The sequence below is a fragment of the Salminus brasiliensis genome, chromosome 7, assembly GCF_030463535.1.
Source record: "Salminus brasiliensis chromosome 7, fSalBra1.hap2, whole genome shotgun sequence".
In the NCBI taxonomy this organism is placed as follows: domain Eukaryota; kingdom Metazoa; phylum Chordata; class Actinopteri; order Characiformes; family Bryconidae; genus Salminus; species Salminus brasiliensis.
Window position 1 is genome coordinate 4,431,770 of NC_132884.1, and position 25,965 is coordinate 4,457,734.

Genomic DNA, 25,965 nt, shown 5'->3' on the forward strand with positions numbered 1-25,965 from the left:
TTTTCTAGTTTGCAGTGGTCAGCACATACCAGAATTCCTCTAAGGACAACCGGTGAACGGGTCATACATGGGTCATGCATGGGCACCTAATACTCACTGCTGTGATCCATGGAGGCCCCAGCTTCCAGGACTGTAACGCCTTAGTCCCAGATGCCTTCAGAGGTCCTGTAGGGTCCATTCCTCGAATGGTCAGATCTCTTGTGGCAGGTGATGAAGTAGCTGATGGAGATACGTCTGGACCTGCTGCTGTATTTTATTCCTACTGAAATTATTAGAAATATAAATTTGTTTGTTTGTTGGTTGTTGTTTTTGGCTTTGACCTACAGGGGCCGTGAGAGCGTGAGCGCTCCAGCCCAATTTTTTAAGAGTGGAAACGACAAATGTACAGAGTGGTGTCAGGCCTCGTTTGGCTGCCCGGCCGTTAAATAAGAGCAATTCATCTTATTTATCCGGCATCAGCTACACAGCATTTCCAATAAACAGCTACGTCCCTCTGAGTCTGTGTGTGTGTGTGTGTGTGTGTGTGTGTGTCCCAGAAACGGTGAGTTATTCCAGACTGCGTCTAGAGACGGGACTCTATTTACACATAAATCCAGAGTAAATGTGTTTATATCACATTATATCACCAAGCCAACCATTCGGCAGCATGGCGAGCTCCTGCCCGCAAGCCAGGTTCACTCACACACTCTGACAGAGGAGAACAGGCCAGCAGTGGCACAGCCACTAACAGGCATGTCCGACACGAAGATGAGACCATCCAGCCTCATAACCTTTCATCACTGCATTTAGCCATAATACCTTAATCTATTCTAGTCTATTTAACTCACATAAACTTCATAGTGGCAGAAAACACAGTGATCAGTGGTCACACGCTGAGCTGCTGCTGCCCCCTAGTGGTCACAGAGTGACATTTGCAGTGCAGTTCATTCTGTGCGCATTGCAAACTGCATTGCAGTGTATCAGTTCATTCTTTGGCTGCACTGTACTCTATTACAAGTAACTCACATCTATATATTAATAATCATAATTAATAATTAATAAAAACAATAATAATATTACTCACTAAAAGGGAATGCTGGACGTTTTCCCAAATGTTGCCGTTGAGGCCTAAACACACTCATTCAGAGCGCTTTACGTGAAATGCTGCATTGCAGAGAAAGGTACTGACTCAGGGGTGGTAAACACACCTCCACATGTACATCGATCATCCATAACATTAGAACCACTGACAGCTGAAGCGAACAACATTGATTATCCTATTAAAGTGGCACCTGTCAAGGGGTGTGATCTACATATTAACAGTCAGTTCTCGGAAGCAGTAAAAATGGGCAAGTGAAAGAATCCAAGAGTCAAATCGTGATGGCTGGACGACGACTGGGTCAGAACACCAGGCAGGGTCTTGTGGGATGTTTCTGGTATGCAGTGGTCAGTACCTACTAAAAGTGCTCCAAGGAAGGACAACCAGTGAACCAATCGATGTGATCCATGGGGGTCCCACCTCAAAACTTACAGGATCTGCTGTCTTGAGGAGCAGATACCACACGACGCCTTTAATCTGTAGATTATTGGTAAATACAGTAGCTACAGGCCCAGATTTCTTTGCTGTGGTGGTGATAGGGACCAGGGGTACAATGTTTTCTATGCAAATTTGGCCTATAGGTGTCTTTATTACTATCCAGAATGACCACACATATATATATATATATATATGTGTGTGTGTGTGTGTGTGTGTGTGTGTGTGTGAACCTACACATATCTACTATATATATATATATATATATATATATATATATATATATGTGTGTGTGTGTGTGTGCGTGTGTGAACCTACACATATCTACTATATATATATATATATATATATATATATATATATATATATATATATATATGGTAAAATAGTGTTGACAAAACATTTATTTGGGGACTATTTTGCTCAAGAAATCCCTGGAGTTAAGTTAATAAGTTTTAGGCAAAAAATAAACACATAAATGTACAGATAAACAAATAAATAATTACTTTTGTTGCACTTTTTGTTGTTTTTCTTGTGGTGTATCTCAATATGAAGTATTTCTGCTTTATTAAATGCCATCTATTTCACCCAGTCTTCATTTTTTCTTTGTACTTTTAAAGGCCTTCCATTTTTCAGACGTCTGGTTCCAATCACCACCGTTGTGAAAAAAACCTTACTCTGCGTTTTTCTCTAGAACAACACGTTTCACGCCAAACTCCTCAGCATGACTTGATTTATATCATAACTGTTTATTTATGCAGCACTTTAGAAACATCAGTGAAATGTCCCTTTAATCAGGCATTACTACGTAACAGCGTGGCGCTTCTTAGGGCTAACAGCAGGGCTTGATGGCGCCGCGTTTAATGAGGAACAGCAAGTCAGAACATAGCCCTCTTCTCACTTCCGAGTGTTTCAGCCTCGCTAAACACTCCCTCTACACTTCCTAGAGTGTCTGAGCTTACCTGCCCTCCTTATCCCTGCCTCCCACCTCTCTCTCTTTCTCTGCCTCACCGGTGCGTCCTGCGTACCTGAAGATCCAAGCACCTTTGCGCTCGCTATGCTGAGGAGACTTTCCTAAACTGCTTGGATTCGCCTGCTCTGGGATTTCCTTCTATCTGCGGGGTTCAAGGTGCTCTCTCCACCTCTCTCGAAGCTTGGTGCGTCCTCCCAGGTGGTGTAAGGGCACTTCTGGAGCATGGCCGTGAACGAGAGAGCAGCCAGAGCCCTTAAAGATATCCTCAAACGGCCTGGGAACGACACATGCGCCGACTGTGGTTCTCCAGGTGAGTTGCATGGAGTTCAGATGACCCCTGACTACCTGCTGAAAGCGTGGAGGTAGGACTGCAGATGTGTGGTCATTCAGATGGTAGCATGGAGTGTGCTGACTTTGAGGTGAGTCACCCAGCTTAGGTTTAGCGTATGGGAATGGGCCAGTGGTCATCAGATGTCCAACCTCTCTGCAGGTGTGACCTAATGAATGACTATTAAAGGCTATGCTAATGAGATGGATCAGGTGGGCTTGTTTAAGTCCTGCAGAAGTAGAGTTGGTGACCACTAATGGAGGTCAGGGTTCGATAGGTCAGTGGTCAACAAACGTCCAGCAGCTTTCACCTCTAACCCAGGTCTAAAAGTTGAACTAATCAAGGTCTCCTCGAGGCTTCGGTAATGAGATGGATCAGAAGGTCTAGTCGTTTAGGGATGGAGCTCTGATCTGAAGAATTGAGCTCTAGTAGCAGGGTTGGTGACCGCTGGTGGAGGTTAAAGCAGTGGTGGTGCACTGGGTCATGGACTGGGTTGGTTTGGGCGGTGATAATAACGAGGTGGGCCGAGCGGGGTCTGTATTAAGGTTATGGCGGTAGCTGTTGTAGATGGATCACGGGCTTCAAGTCTTGGCAGTGTCTAAGCTTAATGGCAACTGAGTTTAGCTAGAGCTCAAACTAGGGCTTAATTTTAGTCATCAGTTGAGTTCCACCATGTTTTGACTGCCATTACAGCTGTAGTTTGGCCGGATTATGGAATTTAGCTCAGCATAGCAGCGATGGCTGCTAGGCCAGACAGAGGCGGCTCCCTGCCGCAAGCACCAGCATGTCTAAAAAAATAATACCTCTGCTCTGATAGAGCCGTACGGGCAGAGCCACGGTTCCTCAAAGGCCAAAGGCTTTCCGGCTTTAGGCTTTCTCAGAAATGGGCTCTGTTCGCTTTAGGGGTGCTGCCTGAACTGGTAGTGTGCTTCAGAGGAGGGTGGGCGGGGGTCATATTGTTGACCTGTATACTAAGCATTTTTAATATGTGTATAAGTTTTTTTAGAATTTGGGGAAGATTACACAACCTGTCGTAATGCGCAGATGATGAGAAAAACTCAGTGAATATAGCGTAACCTCTATTTTGAAGCTGTTCGGGGGTCAAAGCTGTTCTGATCTGTTAACTCTGATAATTGTATTACTTTTAGTACGATAGTATTGTGTGTCTTGCAGAATTTAGCTTAAGAAACGCTAGCAGACAGACACACGGCAGGACAGTGGTGTTAATACTGTTCAAAATGTCCATTTTCTGCTTCGCTTTAGGACTACATCAGATGTTGGTTTGTTTCATGATGATAACATGCTGTTGTTTGCTTATTAACATGGGTTGAACACTGGTTCTGGTTTATGTCTGGCCTATATCTGCATTATTACAGCCAAAAGCACAGGTTTCTCCGGTTACAGTCAGATTAGCTTTGTTGTTAGCTTTGCTAAGCCTAAATGTCTGTGGGCTTTATAGCCTAGTTTCGGGACTGGTCACAGGTATATGTACTTGTATATGTACTGTTAACAAGATCAGTTGGTAAAATTGAAGTACAACGCAGGGTTAGCATTCCAACTAGCATTCCTTTTTGAGACTGATGTTGAGGCCCAGTGTTGTTAATAGATGACAGTTTATCCAATTCATGCCGTCCTTGCTTCGTTATGCTGCGTTGCAGAGAAAAGTAATAAATCTTATGATGTATTGTCTAACATCCATGGGAACATAAATGACTAATAGAAATATGGGGCAGTGTCACATCGTTTGATATGGGCGTCCTAATTTTTGGACGTAAAGGGAGTACAAATTTGGCCACAAATGAATATTATTCATGTGGGATGTGACCAGTGGTGCTCCATAACATAAGCCTTTACTGGCCACTTTAAAGCGTGGTCAGCAGGAAAGTGTGTAGACTGACGGGTTACAGTTGCGGCCTGCTGGTGCAGAGATGCTTTTACCGCGTCCAGCAGAAGATGAGTTTTTCTGATTTTCTTCGGGCTGAGCTAACTGAGCTAAATTTGTCCTTGAGGTCTGCCCGAGACTGCAAAATTGACCTAACAGGTGCATACAAAAAATAATCTGAGAAAGGCATCATGAAGGAAGCCAACATGATTGTAAGATTTGTGCTCTAAGCTGTGTATATATATATATATATATATATATATATATATATATATATATGTGTGTGTGTGTGTGTGTGTGTGTGCAGCAGAGATTTAGTGGCTTATTTAAACACTCTGGCACAGGGGAGCATGAGCATGCATGATAAAACCCAACCCAAGGGTGCGGTTACACTTAGATAAACAAAGCAAAGAACTGCATTTATATATAGACCAAATCAGCCATAATATTAAAACCACTGACTCATAATATTAAAACCACTCATCTCTTCACTATGGCACCTGTCAAGGGGTGGGCTCTACATATATTAGTCAGCAAGTGAACAGTCAGTTCTTGAAGGTGATGTTAGGAAGGTGGTGTTGGAAGCAGGAAAGCTGGGCAAGCAGGAGAATCGTCATTCAAGACATTTTGACCAGGGCCGAACTGTGACGGCTAGACGACCGGGTCAGGACATCTCCAGGCGGGTCAGAACATCAGGCAGATGTTGTGGGGTGTTTCCGATAGGCAGTGTTTAGTAAAACCAAAGTACTCGTCGGAAATACAACCAGTAAACCGACGACCAGATCATGAGCGCCCAAGACTGGTTGATGCGATCCATGGAGGCCCCACTTTAGAACTTACAGCACTTGCTAGGATCTGCTGTTATGTCTTAGTGCCAGGACACCTTCAGAGGTCTTGTGGAGTCCCTGTCTCAACAGGTTAGAGCTGTTTTGGCACCTACAGAGATTTAGGTGTGGTTTTAATATTATGGCTGATCAGTGTATATATATATATATATATATATATATATATATATATATATATATTTCAAAGGTTAGCCCTTGAGTGTTTCAGAGCTCAGGGAACGGGACTTTACAGACTTGCAGGCTCTCTGAAAGGGATTTTACAGGCTTTCAGAAAGTAATTATTGCTTAATACCATGGACCTGGGGAGATGCCCAGTTCTCCTCCTTGTTTGCTGCCTCTGTGACGAGTCAGCTTTTGGATGAGTCAGATGTTTCTTCACCACCTCTTACACTCTGTGGTGTTTTAGGCCTGGCTATTCGGATCCGGTATCAGCGGATACTCTGCATTAATAAACTCAGATTTGACTGGGGGGGGGGGGGGGGGGGACAGCCCTTGTTGTGTTTATTACTTTAATTAGTACAACTTTTATTATTTTAATATTATTTTAGTCATTTTGCTTACTTTCGTTTCATTTTAGTTTCTTACTTAATTCTTACTTATTTTTTGTTTAAAACTGTGTGATTTTGTTTGGTTGTTTAAATTTTTGGTTTGTTTGGTTGTTTATTTTAAGGACTGGTTAATTTAAGTTAATTTTAACGGAACCTTTTTTCTACTCATCGCAGTTCTGCTATTATTTATTTTTTTATTAAGTAGTATTTTGGTTTTATTTATTAATGTATTGCTTATTATTTATTTATATTATTTATAGATTTATTTATTTTGTATTAGTTTTGATTTTTTACTTTATTTGTTTCTTTTGTCACTAATTCAATTCTAAATTGATAATGTTATATGATATGCTTATATTATTTTATATGTTGTGAATTTGCTTGCTTACCTCAGTAGATTTTAGTCAATTAAATATTATTTACATTTTCTTATTCAATCCCTGTTTGTCTTAAATGCTCAGCTTTGAAATCGAAGGTGCATTCTCCAAGTAAAAAATTAAAGTTGATTGATTGATTGATTGATTGATTGATTGATGTTTCTCTAGAATGGCGAATTTCACGCCAAACCTCTCTGAAAGACTGTTTTAGCACAAAGACGCTGTATCAAGTACTGTCACATAGGGCTGGGTGATATGGTAAAAATACTATATCACAATATTTAAAGACTTTTTTTACGATACACAATAATTATCATGATACATATAATCACAGACTAAAAACATCAGTAGTGACAGAAACTACTATTCAGATCCTCTCCTTTACTGATTACAGTGATTTCTATTCAACATCTGCTGCTCTTAATCTAATTAACCCAGTCTAATGACACTGTTAGTAATGAAACCTGCAGCTGATTCGTGTTTATTAAGCGCTAACAGTCTCCTCCATATGCTTAGAAAAGCATACTGTTATCACCATAACAAAATTTATCACGATACGATAAAATATCATGATATTGCCCAGCTCTACTGTCACATTTCAGGCTCTCTCTCTCACTCTTCCTCTCTCCTCAGATCCTGAATGGGGATCCTGTTCTCTGGGAGTGTTCATTTGCCTCACCTGTTCTGGAATCCACCGAAACCTTCAGAACCATGCTAAAGTGAAATCTCTCAGACTGTCGCGATGGGAAGACTCCGAAGTGGAGGTACCTAACACACCATTTGTCCTTTCCATCATCAGCTCTGTCTTAAGATCTCAGTTTAGTCAACAATCCATATTGGGTTGAGCTTGGAAAACATTATTAAATGAGCTGCCGCTGATTCAAACTGATTCAATATTGTGTAAGATGTTTAGTCTGTGGCTCCGCCCCCTCAGTCTATTTACTGTTTATTCCCATCTGCAGGTTAGAACTCCCCTTATCAAATGACATCCCCAGACCTTGAGGCTTTTGACCAAGGAACGTTGAACCCGTGCTGGTATTTTTAACTTGTATGATCTCCTCACGCTTAATAAGCAGGCAGTTAGACCGTAGGGCCACCCAAGAGCTGTGAAATTACACAGCAGATTTACCTTTCCGTCCTTTTTTTGGACACAGATATGTACACAGCTCCACAGCTCTAGAGTGGCCCTACTGTCTAACTGCCTCCTTGTCAAAAGACCTGAGATCATAGGGTTGATGGGTTTGAATCCCATCAACACCTCAGCGCTCCATAGTCAGGAGTCTGAGAATAGGAAGACCTCCCAGCCCATGTGATAATGGGGGGTGGGGTTCTAACCTGCAGATGGTAATAAACAATAAACAGATTGAGGGGGCGGAGCCCCAGACTTCTCAAGAAAGTTCCTCCTCAGGCATATGTCTTAAGTGACTTCTCTTCTTGTGTCTCAGATCATGGCAGAGCTCGGGAACGAGGTGGCCAAGAGTAAATACGAGGCTCAGGTGCCAGTGTACTACTACAAACCCACTCACAAGGACTGCCAGTAAGTCGCCATAGCAACACTGCCAGCCTCCAGGAGGCCTTAGCCGTGGGACGGCTCGTGCTTCAGGTCCAGACCCAGCAGAAGGCCACTCTCTGAGCCGCATAAATAATATCCACTCGACTTCAGTCAGAAAGGAGTGCTTTGAGAGGCCACCTTAAGAGTTAGGTTGGGGTTAAGCTGACCATCTGGTGCGCAGCTAAGGCTGACATCACACTCGGTGTAACTTGCACTAGTATGATCTTCATTCAGGCTGTAATTGTCCAGCGTCTCTCTCTATATATCTCATAATAGCTATGTCTGATTTGAACCCTTTAGATACAGAGCTGGCGTTGTGGTGCTGTACTTATAGATTAGATATAGAGATTAATTGCCATATAAATACATACTTAATTACATAGTGTAATAAATGGCATTGATTACATTACATTTTTATTTGTATGTATTCATCCTATTAAATATTAATTTAATTCATATATATTTATATATGTTTAAGGTATAAGTTCCTTAAAGAACCTCTTGAGGTTCATCACTTTGAAACTGTGGAGGAACCTCTTTTTGAGGTGCTCTTGAGGAACCTTCAAGGAACCTTTTTCTTTGAAGTAGGGAAAATCTATGTTTTCAAATTGAAGAACCTACAGAGGTTCCTTAAGGACCCTTTACTCTTAACAGTGTAGGGGGTCCTGCTACCCCTATGACCTGAAACTGCGAGAGTTTCAGGTCCTTTCGATACCCTAGAAAAGAAGTAGCACCACATATTTAGCATTTTGGTGTCGACTTGGTACCGAAGTATCGGTTCCCATGACAACCCTATTTATTTTGGTTTAGGTAGTCTAGGTATTTTAAGTCTTAAGGTATTTTAAGGCTGTGAAATACTCTCTGGAAGTGAGACATATTTGTTGTATCATAATAAAATGATCGTCAGCGTCACGCAAAAACCTTTTATCTCAATTTTTTAAGATACCAGGTTTTTGCGTGACATCGGCAGTAAGTCCTGGCTCTTGCTGAAAGGAAGTGTGTGTGTGTGTGTGTGTGTGTGTGTTTTCTTCTCAGGGTCCTGAAGGAGCAGTGGATCAGAGCTAAGTATGAGAGGTTGGAGTTTACTGTTGACAGGAAGCCACTAGTGTACGAGGAGGGTGAGTGGAGACTGACCTCCGTAGTTAATCTCTGACCAGCAGCTGGACGTGACGCCACACTAATAGAAGCTAATGCTGCGTTTTGGCCTTCGCTCTCACCACCAGTATTCCTTTCCTCAATCACAGGCACCAGAGACGGGACGCTGATGAAGAGAGGCCGGGACAACGGTCAGTTCCTCAGCAGACGTTTTGTCCTGTCCGAGAGGGAGGGGACGCTGAAGTACTTCACCAAGTTTGATGTGAGTTGGGTGGACATGCTGTATAATCACATAGTGCTCATCATAACATGTACAGCACAGGTTCCGCAATCTGATTGGCTCACATTATACATTATACACAGAAATATTATATGAATTACAGTCTGCATTAATGTGGCAGGTCATTAAAGACCACAGTGCTGTTCGTGGGCCGTTATGCTTGGCAACCATCGCCTACTGTTAGCCAAGCACATTACCTAGGAGAAGAATTGCGTATTGCACTAAATACAAAGACTGATTGAACACCGGCACCTTGTATTATGTTGTATTTTAACGTTCCATAAAAGCAATAAGCCGTTTTCCTGTTAGGCGAGGTGGATGAGTAACAGTAGGCTATGGTTGCCGAGCAACTTAGGACTCAATGAACAGCACCCTTTTTTTAATAACCTGCCCCTAATGACACTAACTAATTAAGGGAGACTTAATCAGTTAATCAGGCAGTAATGTGTGTGAACTGAAATCTGCATGAATGTGGCAAGTCATTAAAAATGTTCCAGTTTTTTGGCAAACTAAATAACTAAATATCGAGAACATGGAAGCTTTAAGAACCAAAAGCAGACAAAACACTTGTTTCTATCTTAAAAACGCAAATTTAACAGTGACAGTGGGCTCTGAGTGGGCTACGACCTGCCACTACGACCTTGCCATCAGCAGCCGGAACCAGAGAGAGCACAACCGGCCTTGCTTTCTCTCTCTCTCTCTCTCTCTCTTTCTCTTTCTCTCTCTCTCTCTCTCGGGTGGGAAGATGGCTCCCTATTTCCCCCTCCCTATGGCTCCCTACATGACCTCCGTGTAATGCTGGCCGATGGATCAGAGCGCATGTGTCGGAGGAGGCCAGCAGAGTGTGCCAGTTCGAACCCTCCCAGTGTCGGAAGCATTACATGTGATGGGGGTTTACTGAACTGCCGGCCGAGCAAATTTACCAGGCAACCAGGGCGCTCGTAGGAAAACGCTGCATACCCAGCCGTGGTGTATCGGCCAGCAGACGCCAGTGCCGGCCAGCATCGCACTGGAGTGATGTGATGTGGGGAGAAAGTGCCATCAACCCACCCTGACGAGAGCAAGGCCAATTGTGCTCTCTCAGGCTCCGGCTGCCGATGGCTGGCAGCATGACCGCCATTCAGACTGGCGATCGTCTGGTCATAGTGACAGCGCCTTAGTCCGCTGGACCTCTCGGCGGCCCTTGTTAAACATGTCTAAGACACCATACTTACAAAACCTGATGCAACCAGTGTCTGTTACATATTACAGCAGGCCCTCTAGCATAGTTCTCTAACTGGGTTCAGTTTAACGGTGAAAATACACTGTTCCACTTTTCACGCTGCAGAATCAGTAGGTAAACACAGCGGTTGTGGCTTGCTGGTTTCCTAGAAAGTAGTGTATGGCATGATACTGTGGCTCAAGTGGACTTCCTGTTTCTCTGGGCTGTGGATTGTGTCAAACTGCTGTAGCAGCAAAGCACAGCTATTCGCTGGCAGTTGAGTCGCTTAACTGGGCAGATGCTGACTGTGCACTCTGAGCTGTTTGGACTTGTTCCTCTCCTCCCCGGCTGTAAGCAGCGAGTGCGTAGATTGGGGTGAAGTGGCCGGAGCGCCCCCACTGTAATAACGTCTGAAATATTCAGGTGTTGCTGTCGGGGGAGAGAGAGTGTGGATGCAGTGGATGCTGAGAGGCAATTTCTGGCCTTCGGTCTGCTTACCCAACCTCTCCACCCGGTCAGCACGGCTGGAATTGTGGAGCATGTCTGTTTGGATTATCAGCAGGTTTTTTGTTGGTTTTAACCTGAGTATGATCAATTGGGGGTGTCTGTGTGTCTTGGAAAGTGTGTGTGTGTGTGTGTGTGTGTGTGTGTGTGTGTGGGCTGTTTACCCTTGTATTTAGATGTTTGTGGGGACTCCAACAGGAAAAGCTTTAGAAAAGCTCGAATATTAAAAATATTAGCTTTGCGTTATTGAGAATTAACACACAGAAAATATGAGGATGAGTGTGTTTATGTTTGTCCTAACGTAAGCTTAAAAATCAGGCTCAGACAAATGATTTGTTTTATTTTATATTTGATTTTTAACTGAAATTTAATATATAAAAAATAGGATACACACCTGGACTCTGGAAAAGTTAGACTATATTAACAATGTCCTGGAAATATTTGTTTTTTTTTAACGTAGTGCTGGAAATGGATATATTTCCTATATAGAGGAATACATCGAAATATAGAGGTACCTATATGCATTGGTACCGACTACCAAATGTACGGCATTGTGACATATCTAATATATGTGAGTATAGTATGTAGATCTGTCAGTATATATATCTATCTATCTATCTATAGATAGATATAGATAGATAAATAGATATACACACACATACGTTTATGTAATATATATGGGACATTATTATGACATACAGGCAGAAGTTTGGGAACTCCTGAATAAATGACATGTCGATTAGTAAATAAACATCCTCTACAGAGAACTTCTGCGCATTCACTAATCATTTGCTTAATTTAACATATTAAAGGCATGAAATACATAGATTCAACTTTATTGTCATTGCTCTGTACAAGTACAAGACAACGTAATGCGGTTAGCATCTATCAGAAGTTCAAAAAGTAGCATTATGCAAATATAACATATAAATATGTAAACATGTGCAAAAAAGACAGTGTAGTGCAGAAACACGCGGTACAAAAACTGTAGTATTGTGCACATATAGAACAAAGTGCAAGCGTAAATAATAATTCATAATAAATTAGGAACTACTGACTTATGAGTAGTGCATCATAAGTATAAAGAGACAGTGATATAGCCAGTGTGGGGTGAAGTTCAGTGCAGTGTGTCCAAATATATGTCACATTTTAGGTATATATATATATATATATATATATATATATATATATACACACACACACACATATGTTCCAAAAGGAAGTTTTACACTTAAAAGATTCGAACTATTAGCGTATAAACTATTAGTTATATTATTTAGAATTATATATTTATCATTGTCGCTGTCCAAAGAAAAACACGTATCTCCAAAATGGTGACTTTACAGGAGAAAGCAAAAATGATCTTAACTTTGAATGGAAGTCAATGTAAAATAAGATTTTATTCCAGGTCATTTAGAGCATTTCTATTGGCCCATTCATGCAGAATTATTGACGCAGGGTTCAGAGCAGCTACAGGGTTCAAACCATGGACAAAACTAAAAACGGAGATACATGTTTTTTTAGTGGACGGCAGTTTTTTTTTTAGAAATGATTTTTATGGATTATGAAACATGCCTATTAAGTTTATATGTGTAATAATAAAGCCAGATAGGTATGTTAGATAAAACATATATGATAAATACATATTTATTTTTTATTATTAACATACATATGTGGCTTTACTGGGGGCAACCTAAAGTAGCTGAATGCATTCATCAGCAGGGGTGTCCACAAACATTTGGACATACAGTGTATAAATACCTTCTATCTGCATTTCCTTCTCTTTTTGTCAAAATGGGAATAGCGCAGGTCTTGTGGAGTCCATGCCTCGAATGCTCAGATCTGTTGTGGCGGCACAAGGGGGACCTACTCAATATTAGGCAGGTGGTATTAATGTTATGGCTGAATGGTAATTTGGCAATCTAGCAGTTGTTTTATCTGGCTTTATTTTACATATGTTTACTTAATAGGCATGTTTCACAATCCATAAAAATCATTTCTAATGTCTAAGCATACTTAACAAATATGACCTCACATCATAAAATAAATAAATAAATAAATAAATAAATAAATAAGAACTGTTTAGTGTGTGTGTGAGTTTTGTCTTCCACCTCAGTGTAATCTAAGATCTTGTAGCTGACTGTTACCTGTCGAGCCACCTGAGAAAAACTGAGCCGGTCGTAAACACGTATCTCCAGGCTTCCAGCCAGAGATATGCATCAGCTGAATGAGTAAAGAAATCAGACCTGCTTGTCTGTCTAAACAGCTGGTGTGTGTGTGTGTGTGTGTGTCTTGCATACCTGGAACACATGCATGCTTCATTCCCGCATGTGTGTTTGTGTGTATTACTGAACCTCCTCATGTTTCCATGTTCTTACAGGCAAAGGAGCCTAAAGCCGTGATAAAGGTGGATGCCATCAATGCGTCCTTCCAGCCGGAGAAGATCGGCAATCCTAACGGCCTCCAGATCACTTACCTTAAAGACTACAGCACACGCAACATCTTCCTCTACCACGACAGCAGCAAGGTTGGGCTCAAGACAGAGAATTGCAGATAGGCTTGTCTCACCAGCAGTCATCAACCCTCCACCTTCCTGCACCACCTTCCTGACTTTAGCTCCAGCCGTAATCCACCCACAAAGTTGAGGCTGGCTTTTTGTTTTTTTATACGAAATCTCCGTCCCACCTCATCCAGCCAATTACTGCCGTCAGAAGCTCTTGATTGGCTGAATGAGGTGTTAGGGTGTGTTAGGTTTGGGTTGGAGGTAGAATGGTGTCCTGCAGGAAACATTGCACATACTTATACATACATATGCTGTATGGACAAAAGTATTGGGACACCTGCCTGCTCATTCACTGTTTCTTCCTGAGTCAAGGGACTTAAAAAAAGAGTTAATCCTGCTTTTGTTGGAGTAACTGTATCTTCAGTCCAGGAAAAAAGGCTTTCTGCTAGATTCTGGAGCAGCATGGCTGTGAGGATTTGATGGAGCACCAACCATCATTCCAGAGAGCACAGTTCTTTCACTGCTCCACGGCTCAATGCTGGGGGGCTTTACACCCCTCTAGCCCACGAATGAATGCATGAATGCATTTATTAGCAGGGGTGTCCACAAACATTTGGACATACAGTGTATACAAACCTTCTATCTTCATTTCCTTCCCTTTTTGTCATAATGGGAATACCACAGGGCACCTTACGAGGTCTTGTGGAGTCCATGCCTCGAGTGCTTAGATCTGTTGTGGCGGCACAAGGGGGACCTACTCAATATTAGGCAGGTGCTGTTAATGTTATGGCTGATTGTTTTTTTGGACCTAATTTGAATCTGGCAGTTGTTCTTTACATTGTGTCAGAATTTCACGCAGAACGGACTGTAACTGATGAAGACGCTATATGACCTTGCATCTTCAAAATGGCAAATGGGCATCACTCTATGTCCCCACCCACTCTCAAAAAAGGGTTCTTTATATGATGCCAAAAGACCCTTAATGGTGCCTTAATTTTTTAAGAGTGGGTGGGGCCATAGGGTGACGCCCACTTGCAATGATGGACAAGTAACTGATGAAGACGCTATATGACCTTGCATCTGCAAAATGGCAAGTGGGCATCACCCTGTGGCCCCACCCACTCTCAAAAATGTAGGCACCATAGAGGGTTATTTATATGATGCCAAAGAACCCTTTATGGTTCCTTCATATTTTTGAAGTGGGAGGGGCCATAGGGTGATGCCCACTTGCAATGATGGACAAGTACCACCCTGTGGCCCCACTCACTCTCAGAAATGTAGGCACCATAAAGGGATGCCATAAAAGACCCACTTTTGGTCCCTTAAGGAGCTATTTTGGTAACTGAGATGTGTAACTGGTTTCTTTACCAGCGTGAAGGTTCTTCACAATCACAGAAGTCTATCACAGACATGGTTCTTTAGGGAACCCAAATGTTTGTTATTTCTTTTAATTGAAAGAACTTATTGTTGTTGTACCGCTGATGTCTGTTTTCCTCTTTCTCTTTCTCTCAGGAAATAGTGGATTGGTTTAACTCTATCCGAGCCGTCCAGTTGCACTACCTAAAAGTAGCGTTTCCTGGGGCTTCTGAGGTTGAGGTATGTTCATGCAGGGTTCACACTTACGCACACATTCCTGCACACATGTATTTTAAGACTACCCGTCTTCTTCTTTTCACTTCCTGTTTCTTTTCTTTCTTGAATCATTTCTTTACTCAGCCCCTGACGTACTGTTGTTTTAAATACCACAGATGCAGGTCATGTTCTCTTGCTCTAATATGGTCTAGAACATCGTCCGCCTGCACAGTGCAATCCCAGCATTCGCTAAAGTGCTCGTGCCCTGTTTCCTCTTTCCAGCTAAAACCCAAACTGACGCGCAACTTCCTGAAAGAGGGATACATGGAGAAGACAGGACCGAGGGTAGGGCACCTGGCATACAGAAATATCCAGTCAGTATCATTCAAATAAGAGCATATGTGCTTAAGTGGCAGAACTCTGAACACTGGAGGACTTGAACAGGACCTCCAAAGAGGGTCCAGGGTTTGTGAAATGAAATAATTGATATTGAGGACTTGGTAGGGAACGTTGGCCTCTCTATTATGGCGGACATGGATTTTGGTACCTGTGGTGACAACCCGAGAACCTCAAACACTGTTCGGTGTACCCAAAACAGAGCTGGGAAATGGGCCAATTCCAAAGTGGACCTTTTCGGCCCAGCGGATCAGCGGTATGTCTGAAGGAAGAAGAGTAAAGCATGGGCTGAAAAGGTCACCATGCATGGCGGGGGTTCGGTGATGCTCTGGGGCTGATTTGCTTCCTCGGGCACTGGAAACCTGGAACTTTTGCAGTTCAGGAGAATCTTGGTGGGATTTGAAGGAAGCGCTTGCAGCACACAAACCCATGAATATTAGTGGCCTGGAGGCTACGGGCCATTAGGAATGGGCTGCAATTCCTCAGGAACACTGCCAGTAGCTGATGTCTGGTTATGCTACACATTTCCAGCAGGTCTTAACAACAGAAGGGTGCCATACTAGATATATAGATAGATATTCAGACAGACAGACACATAGACAGACAGACAGACAGATAGACAAACAGATAGATAGATAGATAGATAGACAGACAGACAGACAGACAGACAGATAGATAGATAGATAGATAGATGGATAGATGGGTAGACAGACAGACAGACAGATAGATGGACAGATAGACAGATAGATAGACAGACAGACAGACAGATAGATAGATAGATAGATAGATAGACAGACTAACAGAGCAGTTCAGGACAATAACTGTTAATGGAAATTGTCCTACTGGCAATTTGCTCACAAATTCACTTTTTACAGGGTTTTCAACCATTAAAAATGGGCTCTACACAAAACGACCCTAATCTAATAAATTCCCATTTAATAAGTAAAACGAATCATCTGCCTCTTGCATCTCAGTGGATGCATGGAAACCCTAAACCATCCTTTTAAAGCTGGCAGAATTCTGCACAACCACCTCACAACGACTGTATTGATCCTGGCTCAAAGCTTGGACAGATCACCTTTGTAACAGTCAGGCTGTACGACACGAGCATTAGCATATGCTATTAGCATAATAACACAGGACAGCAGAGCAGTAGCGCACTGCAGTCATGCTAAAACTCACTAGGTCATCAGGAGTCCTTTCTCAGACTAATAACTACTGCTCACTGTGCTGAACCCACTGAACTCTACAAGACTGAGTGTGCTAAGCTACACTGAGCCCTGTTTTCTGCCAGACAGGCCCCTGTCTGGGCCCTCCTGAGACTGCAGTCATGTCGATTTACAGTCAGATCAAGGACTTGCAGCATTAAGATGCGGCATCTCACTTTTTTGAGGCTACTTTGTTGGCATATAATTCACATTAGCCACTGAATAATAGGGTTGGAAATTAATAAGCGAGTGATAATTGTAGTGTTGAAGGGGTTAGGATAGGTAGCCTGTTATTAGTCTGTGACCGGGCTGTTATTTGCAGGCTGTAAAGTCTGTGTGAGTGTGTAGCGTAGCTGGACTTTGTGCAGGGTAAATTTGTTATCGTACATGTAATAAAGTACAGTTCCCCATTTATTACAGTTAAAGATTTATGATTTTTAGCTTGTAACCCAAATAGCCCAATCCTTCATAGCCTGCCTTTTTCCCCTTCAAAACCACCATAGAATGCATTTCTAGGGTATTTTGATTGATCTTTGACCTATAAATGATAACCGCTTGCCTTTGTCGTGGTGAAAAATGCTCAGATGATGTCTTACAAGCCTGCTGTTGCCGTTTACCACCCTGTTATTTTGCCGCAGAATGAAAAATGTCCCTGATTGGCTGTTTTCCAGCACTGTAACAGCTCAAAAAAGAAAAGAGCGTAGCCAGCTGGCTAGTGTTAGCTTTTAGCCTTACACTCGCTTAGCACCCGCTAGCCTCCCCAGGTTTGGCTTCCTTACGCAGCGCTTTTAAGCTCCCCTTGTGATGTGTGGTTAGCTCTAGACTAAGGTAGTCTAGTTAGTTAGTATTCCAAAGGAGTGGACGTCGGAGAGAAGAGATGGAGAAAGCTGGTCAGCTAGGGTACTTAGCATAGATACTCGCTCGCTTGCCTGGCCTTAGCTTCACTGCGTTCCGAATTTGAGCCCCCCTTTTGCGGACAGTGGCACAGGAAAAGCCATAGTCTCGAGGCCTACTAGCAGGTCTGGAGGCGATGAGCTGCTCTCCAGATTCAACAACACCAGTCTCCATCACACTTTACCATGTCGTCTGCGTTGGCGAGGGCTTTCGCTAGTGGGCGAAAGGGGTACGTTTTGGATCAAGACTGTGATGTAACAGTTTTGGGGTTTTGGAACTGGCTCGTTTTCCAGCTCTTCGGTTTTGGTTCTGCTGGAAGTTCTTTGGAAGGAGGAACAGCAGTGCTTGAGGTTCACGGTTTGGCACTTCCAGGTACCGAACTCTCAATAATTAACTAAGACTAGATAAGCTGTCCATCGTAATTTTCTCACGATCCTTTGATGTCTCTTCCTGTCTCTGTCTTGCTATCATCCCCAGCAAACTGAGGGCTTTAAGAAGCGGTGGTTTACTCTGGATCACAGGAGACTAATGTACTTCAAAGATCCTCTGGTAGTACCTGTTTTTTTTTCTATTCTCAGAAGACACACCCATGCACATTCACACACACACACACACACCTTTTTAAATATTTCCTGATAAGAAGGAAGCTTCAGAATGGAATGCTACAGCTTTTCTTTCTCCGTCTTTATGCTGCAGTGCTATCTGATCACATGCCTTTAATCTGATGCAGCTGGTCTTGGATCAGCTGTCACAGGCAGTTATTAGGCTGTTACCGCAGTGGATTTCCTACCAGTTCACTATTTCCTTACAGTAAACCGATGCCGTACCAGTAGTTCAGCTTGCCCTGAGTGATAATATGACGTGATAAAGGGCTTCACTGTGCGATCACAGAGATCCAGACAACAGTTCATACTGTATAGAAAACAGCTACATACCGTTGTGTTCAAAAGGTCGGCCACTTTATTAGAAACACCTACCTTGTGCTTTCTCTCCCTGGCCACTTTATTATAAACACCTGTCTCATGCTTCCATTCACTGTCCACTTTATTAGAAACACCTACCTTCTGCTACCTACCTGGCCACTTTATTGGAAACATCAACATTGTGCTTCCACTTACTGGCCATTTTATTAGAAACACCTGCCTTATGCTTCTACTCATTGACCACTTTATTGGAAACACCGGCCTCGTGCTTCCTCTCCCTGGCCACTTTATTAGAAACGCCTACCTTGTGCATCCACTCCCTGGCCACTTTATTAGAAACGCCTACCTTGTGCATCCACTCCCTGGACACTTTATTGGAAACACCTACCTTGTGCTTCCATTCCCTGGCCACTTTATTGGAAACATCAACATTGTGCTTCCACTCCCTGGCCACTTTATTAGAAACACCTGCCTCATGCTTTCACTCACTGGCCACTTTATTGGAAACACCTACCTTGTGCTTCCACTCCCTGGCAACTTTATTAGAAACACCTACCTTGTGCTTCCATTCCCTGGCCACTTTATTGGAAACATCAACATTGTGCTTCCACTCCCTGGCCACTTTATTAGAAACACCTGCCTCATGCTTTTACTCACTGGCCACTTTATTGGAAACACCTCCCTTGTGCTTCCACTCCCTGGCCACTTTATTAGAAACATCAACATTGTGCTTCCACTCCCTGGCCACTTTATTAGAAACACCTACCCTGTGCTACCTACCTGGCCACTTTATTGGAAACATCAACATTGTGTTTCCACTCCCTGGCCACTTTATTAGAAACACCTAACTCATGCTTTCACTCTCCGGCCACTTTTTTTGGAAACACCTCCCTTGTGCTTCCACTTCCTGGACACTTTATTGGAAACACTGGACTTGTACTTCCACTCCCTGGCCACTTTATTAGAAACAATGCATTCATATCTCCACACTTTATACATTCGATTGTGAACAGTTGCAGGAGTACTGAGCCTCTTTGTAGTTGTGGTTTCTGAGTCTGCAGTCTCAGCGGTTAATGTGTAACTGTGACCCTGCTGCTCTAAATGTCGCTGTGTCGTGTGCTTCCTCTGCTGCAACCCCTGTGGCGTTTGTACGGCAGGACGCATTCGCTAAGGGTGAAGTGTTCCTGGGACACAGAGATCTGGGATACAGCGCGAGTTCGGGCCTACCTCCCGCAATCCACTGCAACGGCACATGGCAGCATGGTATCACCATAGTAACGCCAGATCGCCAGTTCCTGTTTACCTGCGAGTCAGAGGTGGATCAACTGGATTGGCTGAAGCACTTTAATGAGATCATCAACACAATGATGTCACCTCAGGAGTACAGCAGTAAGTGACCTTGTTAGAAACACCTACCTTGTGCTCCCATTCCCTGGCCGCTTTATTGGAAACACCTACCTTGAGCCTCCACTCACTGGCCACTTTATAAGAAACGCCTATACTGTGCTTTTACTTACTGGCCACTATATTAGAAACACCTACCTTGTGCTTTCACTCCCTGGCCACTATATTAGAAACACCTACCTTGTGCTTTCACTCCCTGGCCACTTTATTAGAAACACCTACATTGTGCTCCCATTCCTTGGCCACTTTATTAGAAACACCTACCTTGTGCTCCTATTCCTTGGCCACTTTATTGGAAACACCTACCTCGTGCTTTTACTCTCTGGCCATTATATGAGCAACACCTACCTTGTGCTTTTACTCTCTGGCCACTTTATTAGAAACACCTAAAACCGAGCTGATTGTCACTGTGTGCTCTTTATTTTGCAGTGGAGGCCCTTTTCAAGCACAAACACTGATGGAGTCAGGCATGTTTTTTGACACCCCCCCCCCCCACCATCGGACCTTCATCTCCCACCTCTACAGCTGAGGGCTTAACAAGTCTGAGGGATGAAACACTACTTCTTTATTTTATTTTTTTATCTTATACAAAAATTTGTACTTTTTTAAATAAATATGGATTGACTAGTAGCCTATTAATTCAGCACAGTAACTAATAAGCCAGCCAATAAGATTTAAATAATTTATGGACACTCTCAAACATTGGTATCCTGTTCTATTGATTACTGTACATTGTTGTTATGACGTGAAATTAATATGCTTGCATTCCAGCCCTTAATACTTCAGCTATGCTTTATACTGAACTGCCAAACACTGTAGAGGAACTGGCCCATCTGTCTGTTTATTTTTATTTTTTTACTTATTGCACCCTAGTGATGATCTTTGTACCGTTTATGTTAAGCCTGATGTTGGGCGTCTTATATATTGGGCTTTATATATATATTATGCCAGCCTGAGTTTGTCTCTTGATGATTACATTCCCAATAGATGTAACTGATGCTGATTGCTAGATGGAATAGATGCTGCACGTTCTCAACCGTGTGACATATCATTCAAAATAAACGTCTCCCATAGAAGTCTTTGTGATAAAACTCTCTGAGCTGGGCGATATGGCAATATTTTATTGTATCGTGATGAATTTACTTTTATGGTGATATTCAATATGCCTGTATTCTAAGCATATCACAGACATTGTTAGTGCTTATTAAACACTGTTTAACTGGTTTTATTACAAACAATGTAATCAGTCTGGTTTAACTGGGTGAAGTGTTGCAGATGTTGAGATGTTGATACATGTATCGTGAAAAATTTCTTTAAATAAATTGCGATATAGTATTTTTACCATATATATCGCCCAGCCCTACTATCAACACGTTGGCCTCAATTCCAACGCTGATCTGTTAAGGAACCGTAGGGTTTGGCATGGCATGCTTACAAACTGGGCTCGTCCAACATTGCTGCCGCAGCATTAGCGCAGCCCGGCTACGGGGCTCATCCAGCATTGCTGGCCTGTTAGCAAGGCCTGTTAGCATGGTTTAGTGGAAACTAGCAGGGCTTCTGTGTTAAAGGCTGGTGCGTAACAGCTGTGCTGGACTGTGTTCATGATTTTATGCAAGGGCCTCGGCTACAGCTATCCGTTAGCATAGTGCTAACTGCATGCCGAAGTCTTCAGACATTCTCGTAAACCTCATCAGCTTGTTTAAGTGGATTCCAGCATTATTTGGACGCTACATCTATGTCCTTCTTGGCGTGGTTTGAGACGAGCGTGATGAGTTATGCATGCAGATTACACAATGCTAACAGATGACTTGCGACTTCAGTTGAGTTAGCTAGCTAACATTTGATCTGAATGCTAGGGTGACCATAGTTTTCAAAAGATGGGAGACACTGGGGACATGTGGGTATTCATTGTAGTTAGGATGTCATGACTGCGAGATTGAGACTGGGACATTTACTCATTTAGCAAGACCACTAAATAGCCTTATTAGCCTATATGACCAAACACTGTCCTCTCAGTTCGACCTACAACTTGGGCCTACCTAAAATCCCCCCTCCCCCAGCCACGACACCCTACCCTCAGTGGATACTTGTGTGTCCCCAGTGTCCTCTGGTATCAATTTTAAAATGATCCTATGAGAAATCTTACTAGATTCAAGTTTAGAATCTCATTATGACAAAAAAAAAAAAATGAATGCACCCCATGACCGACCCCTGTGGTACTACATGGTGCCGCATTGTGTTGAAGCTCATTTTTGATCATTTGGTACTTGGAGCTCACACATATTGTATAAAGAGTGTATAATGGGAAAATGCATGCGTGTGTGTGGTAGCCTGTATCACTGATGTCTGAAATGGCACCCTGGTGTTCAAAGCTGGGTCAGACGGCCTAAAGTGAACATCTCATAAATCTAACACGCCATGTGAAATTGCACCTACGTGTGAGTGAGAGAGTGTTAAGAGGAGAGAGAGAGAGAGAGAGAGACAACGGGAAGGACAGAGGAGGCAACAGACGAGCAGGACAGTTAGCAAGGAAGCAAGGGAACAGTGCAGGAGGATCCAAAAGTTCAAACCTTGGATGGAAACGTTAACAGCAATACTGGGGAGGAGAAGCAGGAGCAGAGAACCTCTGTTTGGATTTCTAGAGGCTCCCACACAGTTCCTAGGCCAGTTCCTAAGCTTGGGCACATCAGAAGGACCTTGCAAGCTTTCGACTGCATGGAACTGGATCATGGCTTTGTGCGAGACATTGTGTTTGTCGATATCTCCAAGGACTTCCTCCAACTTCATCCATGTTCAAAACTCTGTCAAACAGGAACCTCATCCAAAAGGTCAACATCTCAGAATCTCACACCCAGAATCCATTCCCAGGACTTTGCTCGCATCTAGCTGCCTGGCACGGATGTAGTTGCTGAGTACGTCATAGCAGTCCAGACCAGTTTAAGGGAGGTAAACCATGGACCCAGCCGTTCTCCCCCTTAATTAATAAATCTCGTGGATCTATTTTTGCCCTTTCAACTGACCTCCAGTCTGTGGATCATGAGCCTGACACCCAATGGCAGCGTCCCTGTCCCATCAAGTCCAAACACGGGGACAGGAAGTGGCTCAGGTGGAGGTGGAGGCGGAGGAGGCGTAACGTGGGTAACCCCTCTCCTGGGTGCCACCCTCGTCACCATGTGCGTCCTGGGTGTGGCGGGCAACCTGTACACCTTGGCCATAATGCGCTCGGCTGCCTTGCGCCGGGCCGGTTCCATGCATGTCTTCATTGTGAACCTAGCGGCAGCTGACCTGCTCTACCTGGCCACCATCCCCTTTGTGGTGTGCACCTACTTTGCCCATGACTGGTTCTTCGGTGAGACAGGCTGCCGGGTGCTCCTGAGCCTGGACCTGCTCACCATGCATGCAAGCGTTTTCGCACTAGTGGCAATGAGCCTGGAGCGTTACCGAGCTGTCGCCACCCCTTTCCATGCCCGTCGCCATTCCACCATCCGCCGACACTGGATGGTGGCTCTGGGCATCTGGGCTGCAGCCTTCGTCCTCACGTTACCTATGATGGTGATGATCCGGCTGCGCGAGGGACGTCCCGGGGCGGGCGGCTTGGTCAAACGCATCTGCTTCCCCACCTGGAAGTTGGAGGCCTTCAAAGCCTACTTGACCGTCCTCTTCTTCACCAGCATGCTTGTGCCTGGGTTGATCATGGTGGGGCTTTATGCTGGGTTAGCGAGACGCTACTGGACGGCGCAGGCCAACCTGACCCGCAGAGGAGGCGCGGGAGCTGGCCGAAGGACAAAGCTGAAGCATAAAGTGGTAGCCATGATCTTCAGCATCGTGGTGGCCTACTGGGCCTGCTTCCTGCCATTCTGGGGCTGGCAGATGGCCAAGCTCTTCTCACCTGAGTCACTGCGCTCGCTCTCGCCCGCCGCCCACACTTACGTCAACTTCTTTGTCACCTGCCTGACCTACGGGAACAGTTGCGTCAACCCACTTCTCTACACTCTGCTCACCCGCAATTACAAAGACTACCTGGCTCAGAGGGGTCAGTCCTCATGCTCCAGTCGTGGTGACCAGGGGTCGGCAGCAGGGGGCAATTCTTAAAAAATAACTACGGGCAGCTTTGATCTTCATGTCACTCTGGTTTCTCTGCAGACTCTGAATAATATTCTTTTGTCCAATAAATTGATGTGCCACTGGGGCCATGGGGCCAGGGGGTATTCCTGCCTCACGCCCAGGGTCCAGATTCATCACGACCGTGACCAAGAAGAAGCGACTAAGGAGATATGGGTGGGTATTGACGTGCTTCTAGTAGTGCTAAATACTGGGACACCGTATGGGAAGGGGGTTAGGATGGTACTATGGGCCTCTGACTGACAGGGTCCCTTAAAAATCTAATAATTAAGCATTTTAGAATTCGTAGGGGCCAACCGCCCATCCCCCCTGCCCGCTCCCCACCTGTCTAAACTGTTCTTGGTCATCTAAGTCTAGGTCATCTGTCTGACCTATGTGAAAACCTACTGTCAATCTCATCCATTCTTCCCACTTGAGCCTGAACCGGAGAGGCTGACCCTGAGGCTGCGTTTGCAGGGGTCCCAATCCCGTCCATAGACCGTTCTGCGGAGTAGGTGTGCTTGGTAACTACTTCATGCAAAGATCTTGTTAATATTACACTGAGTGCACTGGCTGTCAAGCTATGCAGGGGAATGGGACGGGACGGGTTGATGCCAGCTTCTTTTAGTGCACTTTGAATGGATCTGACCTTTTCCTAAATGTCAGTGGACCTTTTCTAGGATTCTTCAAAAACGGTGCTTCAGTGGACTGCAGTCTGGATGCATATCAAATGTGATTGACGTCTGAAATAATGGCATGTGAAGAACTGCAAGGCAAGGACTTTTGCGATGGAACTTACCGCAGCCTCCTGAACTTGCAATCAGGTTGCCATGGATTCACCTGCATATCCATAGAGAGATCCCAGGGCTTCACTTTCTCTTAAAGCTAGGCCTTTTACATGTTCTGTAGTTGCTTTAGAATTCTTGATGTTATGAACTTCTGAGCATTTGTGGGATGGTCTGAAGTTTCTTCAGCAATACTCTAAAGCCCATAAAATAAATGCCTCCATGCTGTTAGCACTTAGATCAACTCAGCAAGGAGGCACAGTGGAGGCACTGAGATGAACTTCAAGACATTGCTGATATGTTGGGATGAGTGTAAGTGTCTCCGCATGTATGTGTGTGTGTGTATGTGTGATTGTATGTGTATCTCAGAATGGATATCTCCCAGCTGTACAAGTCTGAACTGCTCCCTCTCCCCCCTCTGGAATGTTTCTCCAGGCCACTAAATTCCTCACTTCCTGCCACAAACCTTTTCGAGTTGGTGTGCAAATTACGCCTGGGACCATGGATCTTCTTGGGCTAGCAGAAAAGAGACTAATGCAATACTCATCACCTGAACAATGCTCGCTGAACCAGGTGACCTTTGACGGATTCGAATTCAAATCAATTACAGTGTCCAAAACTCGTTGAACCTGAATCATCTCATTAGAGGGAGTGAAATTACAGTGGAAATAGAGGCTCTTCATCAAGGCCGAGTAAGAGTAAGAGAGTTTTGGAACTGGTCCAGATACATATAGACGAATACGGTTGATTCGCATGTCTGCTGTGTTATTTTGGAGCTGAAGTTCTGCTGAGAGACAATTTTCCAGCTAAGTAGATCTGGTGCAACGGTCCTCGCATTCCTGCAGGGAAATCCCTGCAGTCCACTGTGAAGGGCAAAGTGTTCTCAGAAAAGGAGGCATGGAAAGTTCCTGCTAGGATAAATATGCTCAGCTAAATAAGGGGAAGCCTAAGGGCCTTCTTGTCCTTCTCTGAATAATTTCTGAGGACTAAAAAATATATGCTAAATATAATGTAAACATCATGTTTGTTGTATTTATTGATCTATTATTTTAATGTTTGGGTCAAAATCTAGAAACGCCCA

At 43.7% G+C, this 25,965-nt stretch overlaps 2 protein-coding genes across 3 annotated transcripts; both read left to right on the forward strand.

The window, feature by feature from the left end:
* Nucleotides 1-2,390: 2,390 nt before the first annotated feature.
* Nucleotides 2,391-21,236, forward strand: LOC140559832 (arf-GAP with dual PH domain-containing protein 1). 2 transcript variants are annotated; one of them, XM_072683506.1, is made up of 12 exons: nucleotides 2,583-2,694; nucleotides 2,769-2,796; nucleotides 7,100-7,230; nucleotides 7,912-8,003; nucleotides 9,054-9,136; nucleotides 9,263-9,375; nucleotides 13,479-13,625; nucleotides 15,114-15,197; nucleotides 15,456-15,518; nucleotides 18,149-18,220; nucleotides 19,752-19,983; nucleotides 20,428-21,236. In XM_072683506.1, exons 4-12 carry the CDS (start codon nucleotides 7,915-7,917, stop codon nucleotides 20,454-20,456), a joined length of 912 nt encoding a protein of 303 aa, XP_072539607.1. In that variant the 5' UTR covers nucleotides 2,583-2,694; nucleotides 2,769-2,796; nucleotides 7,100-7,230; nucleotides 7,912-7,914; the 3' UTR covers nucleotides 20,457-21,236. The 2 variants fall into 2 exon arrangements, with proteins under 2 accessions (XP_072539606.1, XP_072539607.1); XM_072683505.1 differs by having other exon boundaries at nucleotides 2,391-2,796.
* Nucleotides 21,237-23,034: 1,798 nt separating this feature from the next.
* Nucleotides 23,035-24,090, forward strand: uts2r4 (urotensin-2 receptor 4). The gene has a single exon (XM_072682838.1). The coding sequence runs from the start codon at nucleotides 23,035-23,037 to the stop codon at nucleotides 24,088-24,090; it is 1,056 nt and encodes a 351-aa protein (XP_072538939.1).
* Nucleotides 24,091-25,965: the final 1,875 nt, after the last annotated feature.